The sequence below is a fragment of the Leptonotus elevatus genome, chromosome 2 (assembly GCF_054856555.1).
Source record: "Leptonotus elevatus isolate MCC_2025b chromosome 2, RoL_Lele_1.0, whole genome shotgun sequence".
Lineage (NCBI taxonomy): Eukaryota > Metazoa > Chordata > Actinopteri > Syngnathiformes > Syngnathidae > Leptonotus > Leptonotus elevatus.
In genome coordinates, this window is record NC_141240.1 from 31,123,139 (window position 1) to 31,145,796 (window position 22,658).

The window sequence follows — 22,658 nt, forward strand, 5'->3', positions numbered from 1 at the left end:
GGATTTTTGCCTTAAACTCATAAGCCCCTCCCCCCCGCGCCACACCCTCAGCCCATTCAAACACGCGTGGCAGTCTCGTGGCCAGAAGTTTTACAACATTCGTGAGGGGATGAGCGAGAGCACGCCCCGGTGCATGCGTAATGACTGTTTTATATGGGGCTCCACAAAGCCAGGCACAGGGAGAGAGAGAATGGCGCTTTGAGAAGGAGAATTACGCACGGGACAGCGACTCACAAATGCCGAACGTGACCATTGAGAAATATAAACTTGGATCGCATGAAAAATAGGAACTGGCAGCTTATATGGAACGTCAGTTGTTCAAATGGCGTTTCTCATACGATCTGTTATAGGCTAAATAATACAACTGAAATGCACATTTTACAACATCACATTTAAGTTTTTTTTCTCTTCACTATTTGCATATGAAACGAATGAAAAGAAAACACTTTTAAGTAAAAAAAAAAAAAAACACAAACAAAATGGATTCTGTTTTCACAACAGAGAGATTGTCATTCATCACATGCACGCTTACATATGCATTGTTTAAAATACAATATTAATTTAAAGACTTTGACCTATAGTCCACATGCGGACAAATCGTTTTAATTCCGCGTACGCCATTTTAATCGATTGTCTATCTCATCATTAGTCGGTTGGATTAGGAATTTTCCACTTAATTAGGTACACAGTGTACGGCTGCTTGTGGCTGACTGAAGAGACGCTCCTCCATGCGCGCGTATTTAAGTGTTTCTGACAGCTTGGTGCGCGGAGAGCAGGTGTGTGCGTAATGTGCTCCGCCGTTTGATTGTTTTCTTCCACGTTAGTTAGCGTCATATTCCGCTTCTCATTATTAGAGATTCGGTTGGCGCGACAATGAACAGCCCAGGTATAAATAGACAAATAAATAAGTCTGTGTGTGAAGCCTCTTTTCTTTTTCTTTTTTACTTGATGAATTAAATTTTGAAGTTTGCGCTTGACAAAAGTTTTGCCCCGATAAAATCCTGCACTGTAAGGCTATGACAGTAAACGTCCATGTTGTTTTCACACTCTCCATATTGAAGAGTTTTCACAGTTTGTGGTGGCATAATAAAGGCCCGGCGGCCCTGTGCGTGGCGTGCCTCAGCCCAGTGGGAGTTCACATTGTCCTCTCGGGGGTCTCGCGCCTCGCACGTGCCCCCACATTGATCCCTTTGTGCACGAGACCAGGGGGCTGGGGGGCAGCAGGGGGGTCTCAACTTTGCCAAGTGCACTTTGCTGGGCCACGCATGCTAGAAGTTTGCATGCATGCACTGCTTGCGCCAACTTGAAGAAGCAGGATCACGTGGCACGTCCGCAATGTCGTGCGGGAGCGGGTGCGGGTGCTCGCCCAACGATTTATTGAACAGAGGCTGACAGATGGCTGCATTTCGGAGGCGTCGGGGTGTGTTGGGCTGGGGCTAGGGCTGGGGGGGTGGGGGCATCTGTTGCTTGGATGCTCACGCGTCACTCGCTTGCCCGTGGATGATGTCTCGTGCTGAAACAGCATTTTATGCATCCACTAACGGCCCTAATCACTCTGGCAATGAAGGCATGTGGACAAAGGAGGACGCCATTTGTGTGTGTGTGTCTTGTTTTTGTTACATAGTGGGGCCACCATTCTGGAATTTGTAAGTCAGATCAGTCATATCTCAAGGCACCAATATTGTATTGTGTACATTAGGTGATGAGCTGCTTAGCCAACAAGTTGATGAGTCGACTTGACATGAACATTTTTATTAGACTAATCTCGAATCTGATATTTTTGGCATCTTGTCGTACAGTTGATCAATTTAAAGAAGATGTTCAACTTGCCAATCTGCTGCAGTTTCCGGACAACTTTGCAGAGTAGCAAAAACGACACGGTCTTCATACATTTATAATAAACTGTTTTCCCTTCTGCTATCAGGAAAACGTTATCGGAGTTTGAGGTGCAAAACTGCCAGATTCTTGAGTTTTTATCCAACCACCATAAAACTGCTGAATAGAAAATGAAAGGACATGAGCAATATTAAATGAGTTAAAACTCTCCCGAAAGTGTAAAGTGTAAATTGTATTGTTATTTTGAATTTAAGTTTTCGTTTTTTCATTCTGTGTTTTTATTTCGAGCTGTGTTTATTTTTGACATTTCGTTCGGTGACAACATTTGGGATGTTATGTTTGCTGAATGACAACAAATCTTGTCTGATCTTCATTGGTCACAGAGTATGAAAATAAGCAGATTGCGAATTGCATTTTTCTTGAAATTAGAAAAACATGTCAATAGGAGATTGTGTGTTTCCATCACAAAATGTCTTTACATCTTTTAACCCAAACTGCCCCAGAGGCCAATATGAAAAACTGACATGGATATGCCAGTGCTGAAAACTTAACTGGCAAAGGCCCTTGAATACTAAAAGGAATATAGGAAGTCATACAGACACACTTGAGGCAATTACTCACCATAAGCAATCACTTCTCTGTATGAAATACATATCTTATATTACAAAAAAAAGGAAATTGTCACATAATGATAGGGCATTGCATTACAGTGAGATTGCATGTGAGGACTACTGTAGGCAATGTGTGCAAGCACTCCCCAGGTACATGCGCCCCTCTTTCCCTATACAGTACAGTACCCTCCCACATGTCCCATGGGTAAGCGTGGCCTCCATCACACCTGCAGCCTACACAGGGAATTGGAATCTCGTCATCTCCCACAATCCCCACTGTTCTCCCAAATGAATATCAGTCTAACGGAAAGGGAATTGCATCCTGCTCCCATTTGTACTAACACAGAAAGCCAACCTTCTGGAAGAGGTCATGCCGGGTGCATGCATCTGATCTGGAAAAAAAAAAAGAGTCAATTATTACATTATTTTTCAGTATTATTTAATCGTTTGCAGGACATTTCAATACAGGACAAGCCGCTTAACTGTATTGCAAATCATCTTTCACCATTGAAATGGAGGGAAATGCCATTAATCCATACCAGCCTACACCCCAAAAACATTTTGGTAATGTGCTTTTTCATAAAGAAAACAGCACTTTATAATGTTATACAGTATATACAATTATAGCAATAGCAATTAAAGGGATACTTCACTCATTGAGCCATTTTCAGGTGTAAAAAGTTAATATTTTGTCCAGAATGATCATTATTTGTCTTGTACAGTAAATACTTTAAAAATTATTTGTAGCACCTGCTGTCGACTGAAGATGACATCACCTGTGCTGAGGAAGTAGGTAACGACCAATCATGGCTCACCTGTTTTCTGGGCTTGGTCAGCAATCTGAGCCGTGATTGGTCGTTACCTATACTGCCTCAGCACAGGTGATGTCATCTTCAGTCGACAGCAAGTCGAAATTTTGTTTTTTAAAGCAATAATTGTACAAGAAAAATAATGAAGTTCTCAAATTCATACTGGACAAAATATCCCCTTTAAGTTTGTGCATAAATATTTTTTTTTTATTGGGATTGTGCAGCTCCTGCTGGTGTGTACACCTGGGTGAAGTATAATACAGACATGGAGATGAAGGAGATGGTCACAACATCTCAGTAAGCTGCAATTATATTAGCCATTCTTCTCAGAGGATAAAGAATATATTGTTATATTGTCTGTCCACATGTGATGTCCAAATCTTATTTTTCTTCTTCTTTTCCTTTCGGCTTTTCCCTTCAGGGGTCGCCACAGCGAATCAGTTGGATTGCATTCTCTGCTCTTAAATATCTGTTGCTTAAAGGGTTATAACACCACGACAATGCTATTTTTTTTCCAGTGTTTGTTAGCATTAAGCTATGCAGACTTTCTAAATGCAGTATAAAACTATGTGGTTGTTTTGAATACACTACTTGTAATTGCCATTGTTTTAAGTTTAGTTTAATGGCAAAATTTAACTGTCATTAAATATCTTGAAGCCTCTTTTTGGAATAACTGTCGACTCTCTTCCGAACCGCTGTTTGTTGTGAAGTGAGTTAATTTCACTGCCACCATGAAGAGCTTTTGCTCCCATGTCATAGACTAAAATAACCCAAATGACAGCTCATATCGTGAAACATTTGTAAGTCGGTAATTGGTTTTCAGAAATTCTATCTATTTTTATTATCATTCTACTCTTGATTTGTTGTTTTTAAAGATAGTCAAAACAGGGGGAGTCCCGTACCAGCTATTTAGGTTCTGTTGTTGCTAATAATGAGGATAACCCCCTTCCTTACAAAAAAAGAAAAAAAATCACTGCCACAAGTGAGTTGTCTCTCACTCCTGTCCCCAGGGGCTCAGAGTGAAATGGGAGGGATCCTTGCTCTGTGCTGACAGATGGGTCCTTGTTCCTGTCTTTTTCTTCATCTCCCTCTTTTGCTAAAACACAGTCACACTCACACACACCAAGACTGCGCGAATACAATGGGAATTAAAGCTCTCCACACACATGCACCCTGCGCTGCTGCTGAAAGCTGAACCCCTTGTAGACATCATAAAAGATGGAGTGAGCGGGGTGGGCCCTGCTAAGGGGTGGGCTGCGTGGCGTAGTGTGAGGAAGTCTGTGTGATGCAAGCGCATGGTTTTGCAGTGAGTATGAAAGATTTGTAAACAGTGATGAAAAAAGTGGCACATTGTAATTTTGGGAATAGTATTGTATATACACAGTTATTAGAAGTCATTGTGTACAGTTTTCTCAATTTGCTGTTCAGTGAGGATGAAGTTTAAAAACGCACAAGCCCAAAACTCTTCTTCTTTTTTTCTCATGAATTCCACCATAGAAAGTTATACCAAAACACAAAGTCTGTCGATTGATCTGCTAATAGCAAAGTGCAGCTCCTGAAGATATCAATTGTATATACAACATATGCGGTATGCAACTCGATCACTTTAATGAGATCCTTCAACGTGTGTTTTGGTAAGATCCTGGTATGATTCAGGGCAATATGAGCAGATTGTTTGCAGCTTATTCCATCTTCCTTTGAGCTAATGGATTTGGAAAACATTCCAGTCGCGCAGATAGCAACAGAATGGGAATCTGGCTTGAGGGCAATTCTCACTAAGTGGGGAGAGAGCCATTAAACAAAGGTGCCTGTGGTTTCATATTCAGGATACTTTACAACCTCCGTCCCAGGACATCAACAGTGTTTTTGGGTGTGCTGTTGGAGGGGGGGAGAGAGGGGGAGGAAGATCCATCTGCCACGCTACCGGTCCTGAGGGAGACGGGCATATCCCAGGGGTGTTTTGGAGAGAGAGGGGCTGAAAGGATTACACCCAACCACTAATCAACGGCGATAATCTGCGGGCCCCCATACAAAATCCCATCCAAACAACAATTTGGAACAAAACATAAGAGCTGGGTGAATTTGTGCTGTACGGTCGAACAAATATATAGGTATACATACTGTATATGCAGGTGATGTTAAATAGGGAGACTCAGTCCACTGTGGTGTGATTGGTAAGGAGCCATAATGTGTCTGTGATCAGGTGCGAGTATCCCACAAGTGGCCTCGTCTGATTCCCAGTGTGGCCATTATGCAAATACAGCAACACAACAAGCCTGCAACATAAATTAGACTAACCGACAAAAGCACTTGACTAATAAATTCACATTGTCTTGTAGTGTACGTTAAAGTTTTTATGCCAATATCCAAAAATGCTTAAACATTCTGATAAGCAATTTAAGTAGTCCTTTTCAGCAGTAGATTTCACGCTACGGGACTAGCGAAACCTTTTTCACTGACTTTGTCACAGCAGGAGGGTACTAAGGTGCATATGCCTCGCTTTTGTCTTGGCACAAAGCGGGATATCACTTTGCAACTTGTTTCACGCTCCCTTGGCAGGTTGGTTTTGATGTCTGGGCCTCATTGGAAGGGGTCCGAGGCTGTTTGCGGTGGCTTTAAAGCTCTACCGGCCTATCCAAGAAGATGCTTAATAATGATGCCAGTCCTCCGGGGCATAGGGAACTGGAGCACCCTGGCTTGCAACTACTCTACCTCCTGCAGTATGCCCATTGGCTAGCCTGCCACTAAGCTCCCGATCCTATTGCCTCATTGTTTAGCAGGCCCCGCACTGCCAATATTAAGCCCGGCTAATGTGATCTAGAGGCAGCTGGAGCAGCCCCGATTATTACCATGACACAGCCAACTGAGGGGTGTAATATCATTAAAAATAAATCAGGTGGTTTGGAGATTTGCTTGAGCGGGAGAGTGGGGGGTGAGGGGGGCTTTGAATGGCATTAGGTGGGAGAACTGCCATAATTTCGTTAGCCACTGGGAATATCTCAGAGGATCTGTTGAAACGTTTCCTTCAAGTTACAGTAATTTAATTTCTCTTTGCACTCAACGCAGAATGAATAAGGAGGAATTTGTGATGGTGCCTTTACAAATGAACTGTAAAAGAGTAGGACCATCTTATGCTGACATTCATGTAGGTCTGCACCTAAATATCGAACCGCATTCAAATTCAATTTGCCAATTAAAACCGAGTGGCAATCTATCTGAAAGCAGGCATACTGTAGCGTTATTGATGCTGATATTAGCTTGTTGTGTTGGATTATTGAGATGATAGAAAAACCATGAGGCTGCTCTGCTAATCTTCTTAAAGTGCTTGACACTGAGCTGTCTGCTCGGCAGAGTCGTCACAATCAGATGGCCAATGAATAGACATCAATGCAGCAATACAGCTAATCTATACTCTGACCAATTTGTCTAGAATTTTTTTCATAGTGCGTTTCTCTATGTGAGCTTTTGTTTGTTTTACTATTGCTGTTGTTTATTTTTGCACAGTCCATTATAATAAGGTCACAAGTGACATTAGCTAGTCTCATAACGTGGCTTTTTCTCTCACCTTTGTTTGGTGTTCAGAACACATAAATAAGGTGATTTCAAGGCCCATTGAGTGTGCGATTGATTGTGCCCCAAATAGATAGATAGATAGAATGTTCAGCTGGAAGTTTGTACTTGCAACACAACAGTGAACTCTGGCGGTAACATTTCAAATTGCAACGTTTGCTCAATGTATAGCCTACACTACAACAGTGTTCTCCTTCCTTTATTTTGTCAAGGCACATATTTTACTTTAGAAAAAGGCGTAGGCACGTCACCAAACAGAAATGTCACAAAAAGGGGATGCACATATTAAATAACATACCTTCCACCATCAAGTGGAATGTCATAAAATTGTTCTCACTGTCACTATATGTCATTGGCATGGCTAGTTGAATAATGATGTCCTAAATAAATATTGTTTTAACCAAATAAGTGAAACTGGATCATTTCTCGCCGGATGCCTGCTGATTTCTAACCAGAGACGTACAGGTCCCATAATTCGGCCAGAGATTTTGAGATGGAGAAGCCCCATCACAGTGTCGTCACAGAGACGTGATCATTTGTATGCCACTATGGTTGTTTTTAAAGTGCTCTATAAATAAAGTTGAAGTGAGTTAATTGAAAAGTGCTACCAAAATCATTTGCATAAGAAATGCATGGCCTGCGAGGTGTAATATTTCATAATTTTTCCACTGTGACGAGCTGTTGTGCTGTTGGATCCTACCTAAGCACCATCTCCCTCCACTGAAAAGCTCTGCGCCATTATATTCTCGCCTGTCTATCTTAAAAGTGATTATGATTGCTTATATTAAATGGTCAATGGAGTGCACTAACGATATACTTAGCACTTTATTTACACCACCACGGCGTCCAAAGGCACGTTCTCCCACCCACTCACACACACATTCATAAACCAATCTGCAGCTGCTGCCATGCAAGGCGCTGTCAGGCCCACTGGGAGCAAATTAGGTTTCAGTCAGGTTTTTTATTGTACACTTAGAACAGATATAACATTTGTGTTTAATCGTGAGTTAACTATTGAAGTCATGCGATTAATTACAGTTAAAAAATATAATCGTCTGACGCCCCTAATTTTGAATAATCTTTTTTTTCTTTTTTTTAATTAGCGGCATCAGGTGATTAATTTTTTGTATTGTAATTAATCACATGACTTCACTATTTAACTCAAGATTAATCAGGAATTTTATATCTGTTCTAAATGTACAATACATTTGTTTTCTAGGTTTTCATACCCTTGTTAACAAAAGTGGGGAAAAAAACTAAAATAATTAGTTCTAATTAATTTTTGACGTGTATAGTCATCAATGGCAGTGAATGAGTTAAACAGTCTTCCTATTCTCTTTTGAACCTGTATACTATGCTGAAAGGTGAATTGTGGATCCAAATGCAGGGAACCAGTGAGGAAGGTGTGCTAAAAAATATATAAAGTGAGACAAAGTGCATGAAGGAATCAAAAAATAAATGAACAAAGTCCCAACGAGACAGACATAGAAAGCTTCTATTCCTAGCCTGCTCCTTATTCCAAACCTACGCTTTGCCTCACTCCCTCTCGTTCTCTTTCACATGTGCCATGTATCCACCCCTGCAGCCTCCGAGCATCACATGCATCATCATCTGTTCTTTCCATCAACCCATTTCTCCATTGCACTGACATATTTTAGTCAGTTGCTCCCATCATACAGTCCAGAGCAGGTAAAGAATGGCTCCCAAAAGAGAACCCTTCGTCAAGAACTCAATTTCACCAGTGGCCCAGCCTCAGCCCATGGGTCCCCCTTTTCCTTGCTTGCCTGCAGCTCCGGCGGCACCAAAAGTAATGCCAGAGCAGAAACCTAGGATGCTGCGACCATCAGATTCACCATTTGACCCCAGTATTTTGGAGGTGAGTGACCTTAATCATACGCCTATCCTATACGTAATTATTCCGTATAGTAGGCTCTGCACAGCAAGAATCAGTATTTTGTTGTCCGATGATGTTGAAACAACCTAAGGTGATTATTTGCAATCTAGCACATGATGGATAAAAATGGGCAGCTAAGCTAAAATAAGAACTAGGCCACCAAGAGTGATGCCATCAGTGTCTTTTGAGACTGTTTCTGTCACAGCACATGCATGATCCTTTTACCAGACAAGAAAGTGTACTATTATTTCTTTATTTTACAATTACATAGAATAATGTAAGAGTTAACAAATACAATTACTGCCTTAGAAATATGAATCTGATTATTCCATTTGGAAAACTTGCAGCATACTGCATTCTATGCTGCGTTCCCCCTGAATGGGCCTTTAAATGGATTTTGTTTTGTTAATGTACCCACCTTTCCGTCAACATATTGTGCTTTGTTTTTTCTGCTCAAGCCGTGTCTAATCAAAATATTGCTTTGGTGCCATATAGTGAAATTTTTGTGCCAATACGTATGTTTAAGTGAGGGGAGAATAAAGCCATAGAGTTGGTAATAGCTTTGCTGCCACCTTCTGGAATTTATAGGCAATTATGAATTACTTTTACTATCACGCAGCAGTGCCAGCAGGAGCAACACTGCACTTTAGTTCTTATTCCGCCTGCTGTCTAAGTGGCAACGGCACAATGGTTTCAAATACAATTGAACTGTACTTGGGCAGTGATTCTGTGTATGTGTTCCATGAGTAATGTTATGTCCTCAAAACTGCATGGTGTGAGAATACAGCATACAGTATGCGCATAAGAGGCAAAGACATTAATTTCGCCTCAAGGTGCCCTTGCTTCGCAATTGTGATATGTTTAACTGTGTCAATATGTCTATCATTTTGCATCGCTATCACCTACATTGCAAATTCCTTTCATCCATCCATCCATACTTCCACTTCCATTGCCATTTACCATCATTAGTACCACAGCCATGTGAGACTGACACCCAGCCAATTGTAGGCCAACAACAACAATTCATGGTTGTGGACAACTTAAGAGTCTTCAATGAACCAAACTTGTTTTTGGAACTTGGAGTAAATCACAAAACCCGCAGGAAAAAAGAAAGCAAGAAAGCGAAGATGTAAACGCCACTTGAGAAGGCCGGAGCAAAGATTCAAACCCTGAACAGAGGAATTATAAGGCAGGCATAACCGCACATAACCAAGCAGCTCAATACAAACTAATTTGTGGAAATACAAATACTCACTATATCCCAACCATAACATCACAGCATATTAACTCTTTTACCGCCAAAAACGATAAACGACGTTTACTAAAATCCAAATGAATGCTGCCAAAAACCTTAATTGACGTTTACTACGTTGTTTTTTTCTAAAAGGGCAGTGCAACGTCTGTGCAGCCTTGTCATTGGGGTTGTAAAATCCCACAACAGTCACTAACTATGGCCAGCAGATGGCAGCATTGTATCTATTTTCAATGGGCTCCCTGTCGTATGAAATTACACTGAAACATGACAAATCTGATGAAATATAACGTTTTCAAGGATGACGTGAATGATCAAAGCCTTTGTCAGATTAAATCTAATTCACAGAGAGTCACTAAGCAAAAAATATTAGGGTCAAAGTCACTGTTGTGCAGAAAATGTCATTTCACAAAAAGCTTGTTTTCTCCTTATCTTTTCAATTTTCGTTCAATGTCACTTAAATTACCTATTTTCAAATGGTTATTACTAAAGAACGGAAAAGAGTAGAAACATACTTTTTTCTAATGAAAGAATAGAACGCGATCTTTCACGTGGTACCCACCGTGTTTATGTAAATGCTCGAAATCGGCTGGCACTGTCGGTGTTGTTTTTTGGATAACGGGTGGCAGTAAAAGAGAGAGCAGTGTTCCACATGGAAGTATCCAGTTTCACTTGGGTACTGACTACTTATTTACTTTTAATATTGTGTATAAAGTTGGTTTATCTATGCCAGTGATGTACAGTGACAAGCAGAACAATTGAGTATTCTTCCACTAGATGTCAGAAGGTCCAATAAACGTATGCCCTACTTGTGTATCCACCACCTCTTGCCATTCATACAACAGAGTAAGTGATGACACAAGTGATTACAGCTCTTTTTCGCACTGCGACTATTCTAATGAATATGTACCGTGATTCGATAAAGTTGGAGAAACACTATAATCCCCCACCGAGCCTTGTCCTCACTGGAACCCCCTGTTACTCTCAATTATTCCAAGTGAATGTTATGAAGTCACTGCTGTGCTATGACAGTTTAACAACACTAATCAGGGGGGAAATGACAGATCACATAATTCAAATTAATATAGTGTGAAAAACCGTGCAATGCTGTATCTCCACAATTCAGTACTACATTATGGAGCCCCAATCTTAAAAAATATATATATATATATATAAAAATATATATATATATATATATATATATATATATATATATATATATATATATATATATATATATATATATATATATATATATATATATATATATATACATTGTACGAGTGGAGCCACTCCAACCCCACGACGTCATGTGATGATGTCATGACGTAAAGAGCCTTTTTCTTGTCTTTTCTTTTTTTCTTCACCCCGCCCATCGAGCCCAGCCGTCACTTCTGAGTCAACTAGTGCTAGTAGTCAGTGTCACATTCTTTTCTCTGCCTACTCGGACACACCTCAGTCGTTTCCAACATGGTGAGTTTTCGCTCCATTCGACGTAAATAACAACCATGTTAAGCAATTATTGATTTAGATGTAGTTTAATGATCGATGCAATCGTTTTGGTTAAGTGCTTTCGCTTCAAATTGTCGTTGTGCTGGCTAGTTGCTACCGGAAGTGCAACTTTTTCGAAGCTAATGTTAGCTTGTAGGTTCTATGAATGTAGGGATTCTCGCAAAAATACCACATAATGAACGTATATAAATATCATGCAAAACATGTTTGTAACAGTACGTCTTAGTAAAGAGTAGGGGACGAATACGTTTTAAAACGTTAGTAAAATGGAGCTAACATTGCTAGCGTTGTTCCAAATCCAGTGCGATTTTCATCTCGATGTTTTCATCGTCTCTTAACAGTCTGACTTCTCGGACGATCAAATTCAGGGTGAGTACTCCGCATTTTTATTTTTATTTATTTATTTTACACCACGCTTCTATGTGCATGCTGTCATCGTGGCTTCTTTCAGAAGGCACTTTGCCCCTTTCGTCATTATCACCCTGCTTTTTGCCTTCCTCTTGTCACAGTAGACTCGCTTTTAATACCTACTCTTGTTTCCTACGCACAGTTTCACCCCTTTCCACTTGCAACTGCTTGTTTTTTTACAGATTGAGTTTAACCCGGAACAGATTCATGGTAAGTCGGTAGAGGGCCGCTTTAGGACTAAAAGTGTTGGCTAATAAATTTGGGATTGTGTCGGCCGGGTTTGGTTTGCATGTTAACATATAGCGGATTTTGTTGTTGATGTGAATGAGATGCTTTGAGCCGTTTGCTACGTTCAAGTCGTTGACATGTTCCATAAAACATTACTGAAGTTGCTAGCTGTGTATTGTGGTCAGTCTTGCAATTGCAGTGTTGTAATGCCAAACATAGTCATGTGCAGTCTATTGTCACTCCTGTTTGTGTCAGGTTAGGTTACTATAAACTTTGGCTCATCAATTCCAAGACGGTCATTCTCTAGTCTAGAGCTTCCCCTTTTTTGGTGCTGCACACAGTAATGCACTGTATGTTTAATCACCGTTGACATAATAGGCCGTGTTCCTTCTTGCACTATCCTCCTCCTCCACTCCTCCATTACCAAATATGGTGCTGGGGAAAAGTTGTCTAATGCCAGAAGGGAAGAGGCGCATTCCTTTGAACAGAAAAAAAAAAAAAGAAGCTCACAAACACTGCCTAACTGACTTGGCTTGGTTTTTGCAGGTATGGCTCATGTATCACACTGTATAATAGTATAATATTAATCCTTTTGCTAAAATGTTTGACTTTTACTAAACGAGTTAGCCTATGTAGCTTGTCTGATCCATGGCTAAACCAAAACGGAATACATTGGACCCAGCTTCATGTTGACAAACAATTATGCCAGGAGTTTTGCTGAGTCCAGTAAAGTAACACACATAACCAAACAAGTGTTCTGTACTCATTGATTAAATCTTTTTTGCTACAATTGTATTCATATCAGTTGAACAGATAAGAAGAGCTGATCTACAATATTGGCTTGTTGCCTAATAGTTAGTGTTGAATGCCTCCCAGTGGTAATAAGTGATAATAAAGTTAATTTATTGATGCTGTTAGACTTGTACACACACTGAAATGTTTGTTGGACTATAATTTGTACACTTTTAAAGGATGTGTTAGTGTTCTTGTGTCGACAAAGTGGTTGGTACCCCACTGTTAATGAGAGAAAATGAGAACTGTAAAATTTCTGCTGCCTCTTGGCCAGATTTGGGGGGGAAAGGATTTTACCTGGTTAAATAAGTACAGTGTGTTTGGTTTAAAAAATAAAAAGTCACTGAAATAACTTGAAACTGGCAAAACTAAGATGGTAAAAATTTGCTGTAAAATAACCAATGAAAATCTGCTATTGCTTTTGAAACAGTCCTAGACAGAAATGATGTTATGGTACCCTTAGAAAAGACTGTAGGGAACAAATATTTTCACTACAAGGTGTTTCCTCTAAGTGGCAACGCATGCATCCTAAAACTTGGAAAAAATTAGTCTGCTTATTTAAAAGATGACAAAAGGATGATTACGTGGATACGGTGTGTGCCGCACGCAACATGGACCAGAGAAAGCAACGGAGTTGTGACGGGTGATAACAGAAATTTGAGAAACAAGCGGTTTATAGTTTAAGGTCCACAGGGTTGTCAATGTGGCCAACCCCCTTGGACATGACCATGATGGCAAGAGGAAAATGGATGACAAAGAGATTCCTAATAAAATTGGTGACCCTAGGGCCTAGAACCGGAGCCCCGCAGGTTTTGGATGTTTCCCTTCTCCAACACAGCTGATATATGATCAACTCATCAGCGAGCTCTGCATAAGCCTGGTAACGACCCTGTTGATTGGAATCAGCTGCGTTGGAGCAGGTAAACATCCAAAACCTGCGGGGCTTCCGGCCATCGAGGACCGGGTTTGTCCACCTAGATGAATGAGAATTATTCATTGACTGATTGAAGTTATTTCCGTGATTATTGTGGGTTTTTCATTGCATACGTACGTGTATCACCAATTTTGTCCCAATGTGTTCTTCCATGGGCTATCAAAACGCCGTGCATGGCTGTCTGCAAGATAGTGCTTAACACAATAACTCTCGTTTGTCTTTCTGCTCATATACTTAAAAAAAAAAAAAGTTCTACTGTTTTACCCCCTCAAGAAGAAATTAAATTCAGAGCTAGCTGTGTGTGTTTTCACGTTGTTGACAATTTATTGCTGCTTCGATGTTCCTGTTGAAAGCTTGTCTCATACAACAGAGCTGATCAAAGTAATTGTCTATTATTTTTGCTGCTCTTTAACAAGATGTGCACCCGTGGGCCATTTCAGTTTTAAAAGCTCACAATGCTGATATTTGTCTGCTTTATATCTTCAGTCTGCATGCTGACTTTGTCATAATCTAGTTTTCATTCACCATTCTTTTTCCAACCCAATCATCTCTTCCAACCCATGCATGTCTCCCCTTTTTTTTTTTTTTTTAATTTCTTCTTCCTTTGATGTGTTTTGTCTTTTATTTTGCAGAGTTTAAGGAGGCGTTCCTGCTGTTCGACAGAACAGGAGAAGGAATGATCTGTTACAACCAGTGTGGGGATGTCATGCGCTCCCTGGGACAGAACCCTGTCACTGCGGATGTCATCAAGGTCCTGGGAAACCCCAAAGCCGAGGGTGAGGCTTGTATACAAGTCCCTCCTGTGTCACCTTGGAAGAGACCTAATTGACATTGTGAGTTCTCCTTGTGTTGTCAGAAATGAACACCAAGATGCTGGACTTCGAGAGGTTCTTGCCCATGCTCCAGACCATCGCTAAAAATAAAGATCAGGGCTCCATGGAAGACTTTGTGGAGGGACTTCGCGTCTTTGACAAGGAAGGCAACGGCACAGTAATGGGCGCAGAGCTGCGTCATGTCCTCACCACACTAGGTAAGGCTTGGGTTTGCGAGCGTCGCATTGAACAGAATTTCAAAATGTTTTGCTTGCAACGGGCTCTTTGCACAAATCCACTACTTCCTCAACTCAGTACCACTCCTCCATTTCCTGTCTTTCATGATTGGACAAACTGATTGATCCAGGTGTGCCTGACCTCAGTAACCACGGCGACAATGGCCAGACACACCTGGATGAATCAGTTTGTCCAATCACGAAAGACAGGAAATGGAGGAGTGGTACTGAGTTGAGGAAGTAGTGGATTTGTGCAAAGAGCCCATTATTCCGCATAACATAATTCATATGCAGAACTACTATGTACAGTGAAATACGTGTTCAATTCATTCTGTGACCACACTTGTATCTCAAGTCTTTCCCCATTAACTCATTCACTGCCAATGACGGCTATAGATGTAAAAAACAAACAAAATTGTAACTATTTTTATTAGTTTAAAAAAAAAAATCCACTTTTGCTAACAAGAGCAATTTATTGTAAATTAGAACAGAAATAACATTTGTGATTAATCGTTAGTTAACTAGTGAAGCCATGTGATTAATTACAATTACAAATTCCAGTCGCCTGACGGGCCTAATTTAAAAAATATATAAAAAATAAGGGGCCTTTAACTCTTTGACTGCCATAAACGTTATAAAACGTTTAGCATAAACCTAGGGAAGGGCGCCGAGGACGTTAAAAGACGTCCCCTATGTTTTTTTTTTGTTTTTTTTTCGAAAACGGGTGCAGGAAAGCCTTGGGCAGCTGTGCTGAAAGTATCAGGCAGATCTGATTAGTAAAAGACTCGTTTTGGCCCCTAGAGGGCAGCGATGACTCTCTTTGCACAAGGTTGGATGGGCCGCCCACCGTGTTGAGTGTTGAGGAGACAATGGCTGGTTCAAGCCATTGTGGCTTGACCAAGCAACCGGTTGCAAGCAGCTCACGCTTGAGCATTTTTTTCAAAGACGGAAAGCATCAATCAATACTAAAAAGCGCATTGATGTCGACGATGATGATGACTCCGAGCTTGACGCCAAAGTTGGAAGCCTTGACGCGACTGCTATGACACGTAGTAAGCCTCACCGGCTAAGCGCGGCTAGCGCTGCTGAGGCCGGAAAACGCGCACAATAGCCGGCCGGGTACTTCTACACAATCGGACATTCGATCGGGCGATGGAGAGTTGGCATCGACCAATGCAGATTGATGATGATGATGATGATGATGATGATGATGATGATGATGACTCCGAGCTTGACGCCAAAGTTGGAAGCCTTGACGCGACTGTTTATGATCACGTAGTAAGCCTCACCGGCTAAGCGCGGCTAGCGCTGCTAAGGCCGGAAAACGCGCACAATAGCCGGCCGGGTACTTCTACACAATCGGACATTCGATCGGGCGATGGAGAGTTGGCATCGACCAATGCAGATTGATGATGATGATGATGATGACTCCGAGCTTGACGCCAAAGTTGGAAGCCTTGACGCGACTGTTTATGATTACGTAGTAAGCCTCACCGGCTAAGCGCGGCTACCGCTGCTAACGCCGGAGCTGCACAAGCGGACATTCGATCGGACAATGAAGAGTACCCCGAGTCCAATGCATATTCATCGGAGGAGCGGGTACAGTCTGATCACGGAGAAGACACTGTTTCTGGACTACGATGCCACCATGAATGGAGTGGATAAAATGGATCAGAACATCTCCTACCACCCGGTATAGCAACTGAAGGACACGAGGAAGCGAGACGTAACGTAACCGTAGCATGATCCTGATATTAGACTTGATGGCAACACACACTGCAGTATATACATGCTATTCCCCGGAAAAAAACGGCCTGCAAGAAAGTGGAGCACGCGAAGAGACAATCTGTTGTGCAAATGCTGTTGCGTCTCCTTGCACGCAGGAGAGTGTTACAAAAAGAAAAACTGTCGTTGAAACATCCACATATTTGTAAATAGCACCACAGTTGCACACATTTGTAAATATACAAATTGTTACACTGTTGAATGTAAATAAACGTATTTTGCTATCAAAAAACACTTTTTCATTCTTGGTGGTAGTGTTTTATAGAAGTAAAGCACTATTTAGGTGTTTGTGGCATCATTCATAGACAAAAAGAAGTGTCAAATTCACTAGAATGCATGAAATAATATCGTTTCACTAAAAGCTTGATTTCTCCGTATTTTGGTCCAAAACAGGCGAAATTGGGTCAAACTAACCATTTTCTATTGTTGATTACTAAAGAACGGAATAAGGTAGAAACAAACTTTTTTTTTTTTTTTTCTGATGAAAGATGAAAGTCCAATCTTTCATTTGGTAGTACGTGTGTTTCCATAGTCCAAACAGAACATTTTCTGTGGACCTTGAAAGATCAGTCAAAATGCTTAAATCGGCTGGCAATGACGGCATCCCTTTTCTGAAAACGTCTGGCAGTCAAAGAGTTAATCATAATTAATCGCATGATAATTTTTTATCTGTTATTAATGTACAATTAAAAAAATTCTAGGTTTTCATAGTTCACATGAATTTTTGACGTCGATAGTCATCAATGGCAGTGAATGAGTTAAAACTAATTGAAATGCTATTGCACCCCACCCCCCAAAACATGTTTCAATGTGTTAAAAAAAAAAAAAAGTTTGTTGCACACATGACATAGTTATGACATAATTAGAGTGTAAAAAAAAAAAAAAAACACTTTTGCCTCATTTTGCTTAAATTCAATGGGAAGATTGGGGCTGCTCCTTCTGGTCTGCGCACATTGGCCACCTGGGGGCACTATAAAGTGAAATATTTTCTTTTGACTTTCAGGTGAGAAAATGACAGAGGAAGAAGTGGAGACTCTTCTGGCAGGACACGAAGACGCAAACGGCTGCATCAATTACGAAGGTGAGATTGAGGAGTGAAAATAGCCACACAATTTACTTTAGGAAGGAAGACATTTGAAGAAGCAAATGTGGTAAATGCTCATTGTAACATTTTTAGCCCATGTTGTCGTGTATATACTAGGGGTGGGAATCTTTGAAATGTCTAACGATTTGATTCCGATTTTTGGGTGTGCGATCAGGTTCAGAATCGATTTTCGATTAAGAAAGATTTTTGATTCGAAATGATTTGATTGACAATGATTTGTCTTTCAATTTATAGATGTTCAAGGAATCGTAATGATCTACTCCAGTCTGACTCGCTAATGCTAATTAGTGCTCTACTCGCGGCACTTTTATCACTCAAAAGAACGGCTCCACGCTGCAAAAAAATATATATTTTTTTATTGGAATAACTTGATCGTGACTTTTTCCTTCTACTCGCTAATGTGGCTGCAACCTAAGTGTATTAGACCGCGTGGAACCACACTGCCCCTAAGTGGCCAACATGAACAGCGCTCCCAATAAAGGCACACACAAACAAAGGGAAGACACTCTAAAATAATTTAAATAAAATCGATTTGGGGACATTTTAAAATCGATTCTAAATCGTACTAAATGAGAATCGGGTTTATTTTTTAAAATTATTTTTGGGGCACACCCCTAGTATATACTGTGAAGAGTTGACACATTTCGTGCTGGGTTGTTGTCACATAGGATGGTTTGAAATTGCCAAAGGTGGGTAATGTGATTGACAACACAGTAAACCTTTCCATTCAGGCGGTTGCAATGTGTAACTCGCCCTCAAATACGTGGGGACTTGACTGCTTTTGTAAGGCCTTGTATGATGCAGACCTCTCAAAGTGTGTAACTGTTTTTCCTCCACAGCGTTTGTGCGTCACATCATGTCAGGCTGAGGGCCGGTACGGGCACTTGGGTATACCACGAGGTGGCACGAGCAAGCTTTGCTGCTTCCTAGCTTATTAATAATAATATTAATAATCCACTCACAATAGGCCTCCCTAACACTCACAGAGTGTAGATGGTGTAGGTTCAATTCAAAGTAGATTGAACCTGTCGGTGTCTGGGGAAAGCCGTGTGGTCCTTCTGTGTTAGTTCTGAGGTTCTGGCCCAATTTGTAGCCTCCTTGCTGTTCTGTTTCTCTGGCCCCCCTTCAGCTTTCGGGAAGTGGGGGGCGGGGTGGCACACAGGGAAGTGGCTTGTCATTCATGGGAAGCTTGTTGCCCACTGTCAGCTCATCGCCGCTGGTGGCTGCGGAGATTACACGGCGGCTCCTCATTTGCATGTCAGCGGCCGCGGCGCTCTTAAACAGCTTTTCTTCTCTGTCGGTGTTTTAAACTGTAGGTGTTGCTCTTTCCACAGAAACACTCATCTAGGCAAGTTGGCTTCCCTTAAACGGGTCGGCGGTTGGATTATTTCTTTGGGAGAATGGACCAGTTAGCACCTTTTTCTGGCCGCTCCCTTCTTTGCATCTCGGCTGGAGGAAAGAAAGCACTGAGCGCAGACGGCTTCTCTAACCAGCGTTTGTTGGATCGTAGACACGGCCAAATGCTTTGGCTGATTAAAGAATAGACGATTACCTCCCCTCCTTTTTCCTCCTTCAGTGTCCTCTTGAACATTTCCTTTTTGTTGTGGGTTCAATATGGGGGAGCACCCATGTACATATGCACTTCTGAATTGTTTTCTCTCTCATCTCTCCTCACAGAATTGGTCAGGATGGTCATGAACGGCTGAAGATGAAAAGAATCACACTTTATCCCCCCCCCCCCTTTTTACCCTGTCACGATTCCTCTTTTTGCAGTGAGCTTTCTACATCCCACAAGCGCTTTGCCATGGATTTGATCTGTCTCAAGACAAGACCTCGGCTATTGCTGCCAAGTCTGACATACTGTACATGACCAATATGAATGCATTCATTAAGGAGTCTTAAAGCTTGCTTTGACACATTCCAAGATGCATCACCTGAAATGTTTTTTCCCTTCTTTTTTTTTTTTTTTAACCATTGTAGACCCAACATTGTAATAACTACTGCTATCATTGTCAATTTTTGATGGGAATTTAGTATTTATAAATACACGATAATAGTTTGATCTACTGTAATAATGGTGACTAATTTGGCTCAAAACCACATGGTTTGCTTTATCATGGTAGCAATAAGTCATACAAAAAAAGCCATAGTATGCATACCTACACAATATTTGACATGTTTCCCATGCTTTTGATTCTACCATCTCTTGCATTCGAATAAAGGCTCCTCAAATATTTGGTGTTCGTTTTAGCATCTCGTATGCAATGAAATGACACGTCTGTAGTGTTGTTCGAATGACACAAGAGGGCAGTGTTGCTGTTTGTAGTGTACACTTGCCTGAGTTATGGTAATGGTGCTTAAACATTACATTCGCAGTGAATAACAGTAATTTAGTTGTTTGTAATTAACGGGCTGGCAAAGTAGTTTTGCGAGGCAATTAGTCTGAAATTAACATAACATCAAAAACAAGTTAGGCTAGGGTAGGCTATTAACTGGGTTAGCCTTATTGCCGCGCCGTGTATTAACAGAAAACCAGTCAAATAAATCAAAACTCTTAAATACATTTAGCTCAAATTTTGTGAATTCCGATTGTCTTATCAACTATTTTAATAACGATTAGCAGTAAGATGATTGCCTTGTGTGGTCGTGTTGTGAACGTCTTGGCTGATAAACCAAGAAAACAACCATACGGCTTATTTGTGGCTTCGTGACCTTTTTTTTGTGTCTGTGCACAAGCAGCTGCAACCATTTTCATTATACAGCTTCGAGAATGCACGCGCGCGTCTGTGCGCATGACGTGATAGAGGTTTGCCACTAATTACTAGATGCGCGTGTTCGTGCGCGCACGCGTCCGATCGATGGAAGTCAGGGCTATTGATTATTTTAATCCTCCTATTTGCGAGTGTGTGATCTCCACGGCGGGGCATCGGAGACGGAAATCACTAATCGGCCTCGCAGCCCGTCTCAAACATCTCCTCGGACTCGGACCTCCTCTGAACTTTGAACTCGCCTTTAGCGGAGACTGAGCGAACCCGCCGAGACGTCCAATATGATCTCCGTGCTCATGGGCAAAAAATCCTGATCGTGTACTCTACATACAAGTCCAAGATGCTATCAGCCTTTTTGTATAATTACAAGTAGCCTACCTCTCACCACATCAATAATCGAATGGGCTGTCAGCACAAATCAGCTGTTATCGATGACGTGTACGGTGCTCCCATTACCTCCGTCTAAATGTGGCCCTCGCAGGATATTCAGATTCCGGAAAAAAAAAATTCCAGCCGGGCAATTTTGCAAACTTTAGCTGAAACAATGAAGATAAAATGTTGATAGAAAATAATAATAATAATAAAAAAAGGAATTTAATTGAATTGGATTACAATATTAATTAAATTATAAATGTAAACAAATTCCATGATGTACAGTTTACTCAAACCACTAGTAGGTTACACAAGGGACAAATAGCACTGTCAAGTGTCTTTGGTGTCCTCATCAAAATCCGTCGGTTATGAAAATGCAGCAAAATAATGGACAAAATTTTGGCCAAAAATGTGCACACAGCCTTCCACCAATACAAATGTCAAGTCATTTAATTTCAAACGTATTCACTAACGTTTTTTTGATTGTAGTTTTTTGGCACGTCCATGCACACACTGCTTTACTAATTAGTGTGTGTATGTAATAAGTGGTTCATTGATACTATATCACACATTTTTTGTCATGGTTTTTAGAACGCCAAATTTTGATCACATTTATTTTCATAAACAATGAACATGTTTCATGTGTCCCTGACATTGCTGTTCAGTTATTTTGGGGCAACTAGCCTGTTAAGAAACGTTCTATTATTATTTATTATTATTATTATTATTATTATTATTATTTCTATTACTATCTACTATTATTTTAGTCTTTCTTCAATGGAGGCTGAAATAGTAGCAGAATGAATGGTTTCATAATTTTCATGCTATAATGCACTTGCAATTAGTCAAACTTAACATGTTGTCCACTCTGACATAGTGAACTATTAACTGATGCTCGACCAATGTTTATTTATATTCTAACAGCACATGCATTGTAACTAGGAGTGTGCCAAAAAATCGATTCTTATAAGAATCACGATTCTCATTTAGTACAAATCAGAATAGATTTTAAATGTCCCAAAATTGATTTTATTTTAATTATTTTATACTGTCTTGCTTTTGTCTGTGTGTGCCTTTATTTGGAGCGCTGTTCATATTGTACCCAATTTGGCCTCATAGGGGCAGTGTGGTTCCACGCGGTCTAATACACTGTTAAGTTGTAGCCACATTAGAGAGTAGAAGGAAAAAGTCACGATTAAGTTATTCCTATAAAAGTTGCTTTTTTGCAGCGTGGTGCCGTTCTTTTGAGTGATAAAAGTGCCGCGAGTAGCGTGCTAATTAGCATTAGCGAGTAGATTATTACGATTCCTTGCACATCTATAGATTCAAGCAAAAATCATTGTCAATCAAATCATTTTGAAACAAAAATCGTTCATAATCGAAAATCGATTCTGAATCGGATCGCAGACCCAAAAATCAGAATCGAATCGTGAGACATTCAAAGATTCCCACCCTTAATTGTAACATCTGCTTAATACAATGAATATGAACTTGACTTAGAAATAATTTCATTCAAAATGCCACTCAAAAAAAGCCATCTGCTTTTTGATTGATATTTTTGAAAATTTATAAAACAACATGTTTATTATTGTGTATTTAGTTTATAGTTATTATTTTTTGTTTGTTTGCCTAGTGGCTTTCATAACTAAAAATACATTTAAATACTGTGCCAATCAAAAATTTGCATTATTAGGTTTACAATGGCAGATTTTTGTTATTTGGTCATCTGATTCT

General features: G+C 40.5%; 1 protein-coding gene across 4 annotated transcripts; it reads left to right on the plus strand.

Moving 5' to 3' along the window:
- Positions 1-8,484: 8,484 nt before the first annotated feature.
- LOC147179589 (myosin light polypeptide 6) lies at positions 8,485-20,018 on the plus strand. Of its 4 annotated transcripts, none has more exons than XM_086067664.1 (7): positions 8,485-8,702; positions 12,075-12,102; positions 14,479-14,622; positions 14,703-14,876; positions 17,683-17,760; positions 18,624-18,658; positions 19,462-20,018. In XM_086067664.1, the coding sequence occupies exons 1-6, from the start codon at positions 8,523-8,525 to the stop codon at positions 18,650-18,652; spliced, it is 633 nt and encodes a 210-aa protein (XP_085923790.1). In that variant the 5' UTR covers positions 8,485-8,522; the 3' UTR covers positions 18,653-18,658; positions 19,462-20,018. The 4 variants fall into 4 exon arrangements, with proteins under 4 accessions (XP_085923790.1, XP_085923789.1, XP_085923792.1 ...); XM_086067666.1 differs by lacking the exons at positions 8,485-8,702; positions 12,075-12,102 and adding exons at positions 11,305-11,445; positions 11,826-11,853; XM_086067663.1 differs by lacking the exon at positions 18,624-18,658 and having other exon boundaries at positions 8,508-8,702.
- The last annotated feature ends 2,640 nt before the right edge of the window (positions 20,019-22,658 follow it).

Bases quoted from the DNA above. Each gene is read 5' to 3' on its own strand.
- LOC147179589 (XM_086067664.1), top strand. From the start codon at position 8,523: ATGGCTCCCAAAAGAGAACCCTTCGTCAAGAACTCAATTTCACCAGTG. The intron at 14,623-14,702 runs GTGAGGCTTGTA...TTGTGTTGTCAG, and splicing joins GGGAAACCCCAAAGCCGAGG to AAATGAACACCAAGATGCTG. The intron at 14,877-17,682 runs GTAAGGCTTGGG...TTTGACTTTCAG, and splicing joins TCATGTCCTCACCACACTAG to GTGAGAAAATGACAGAGGAA.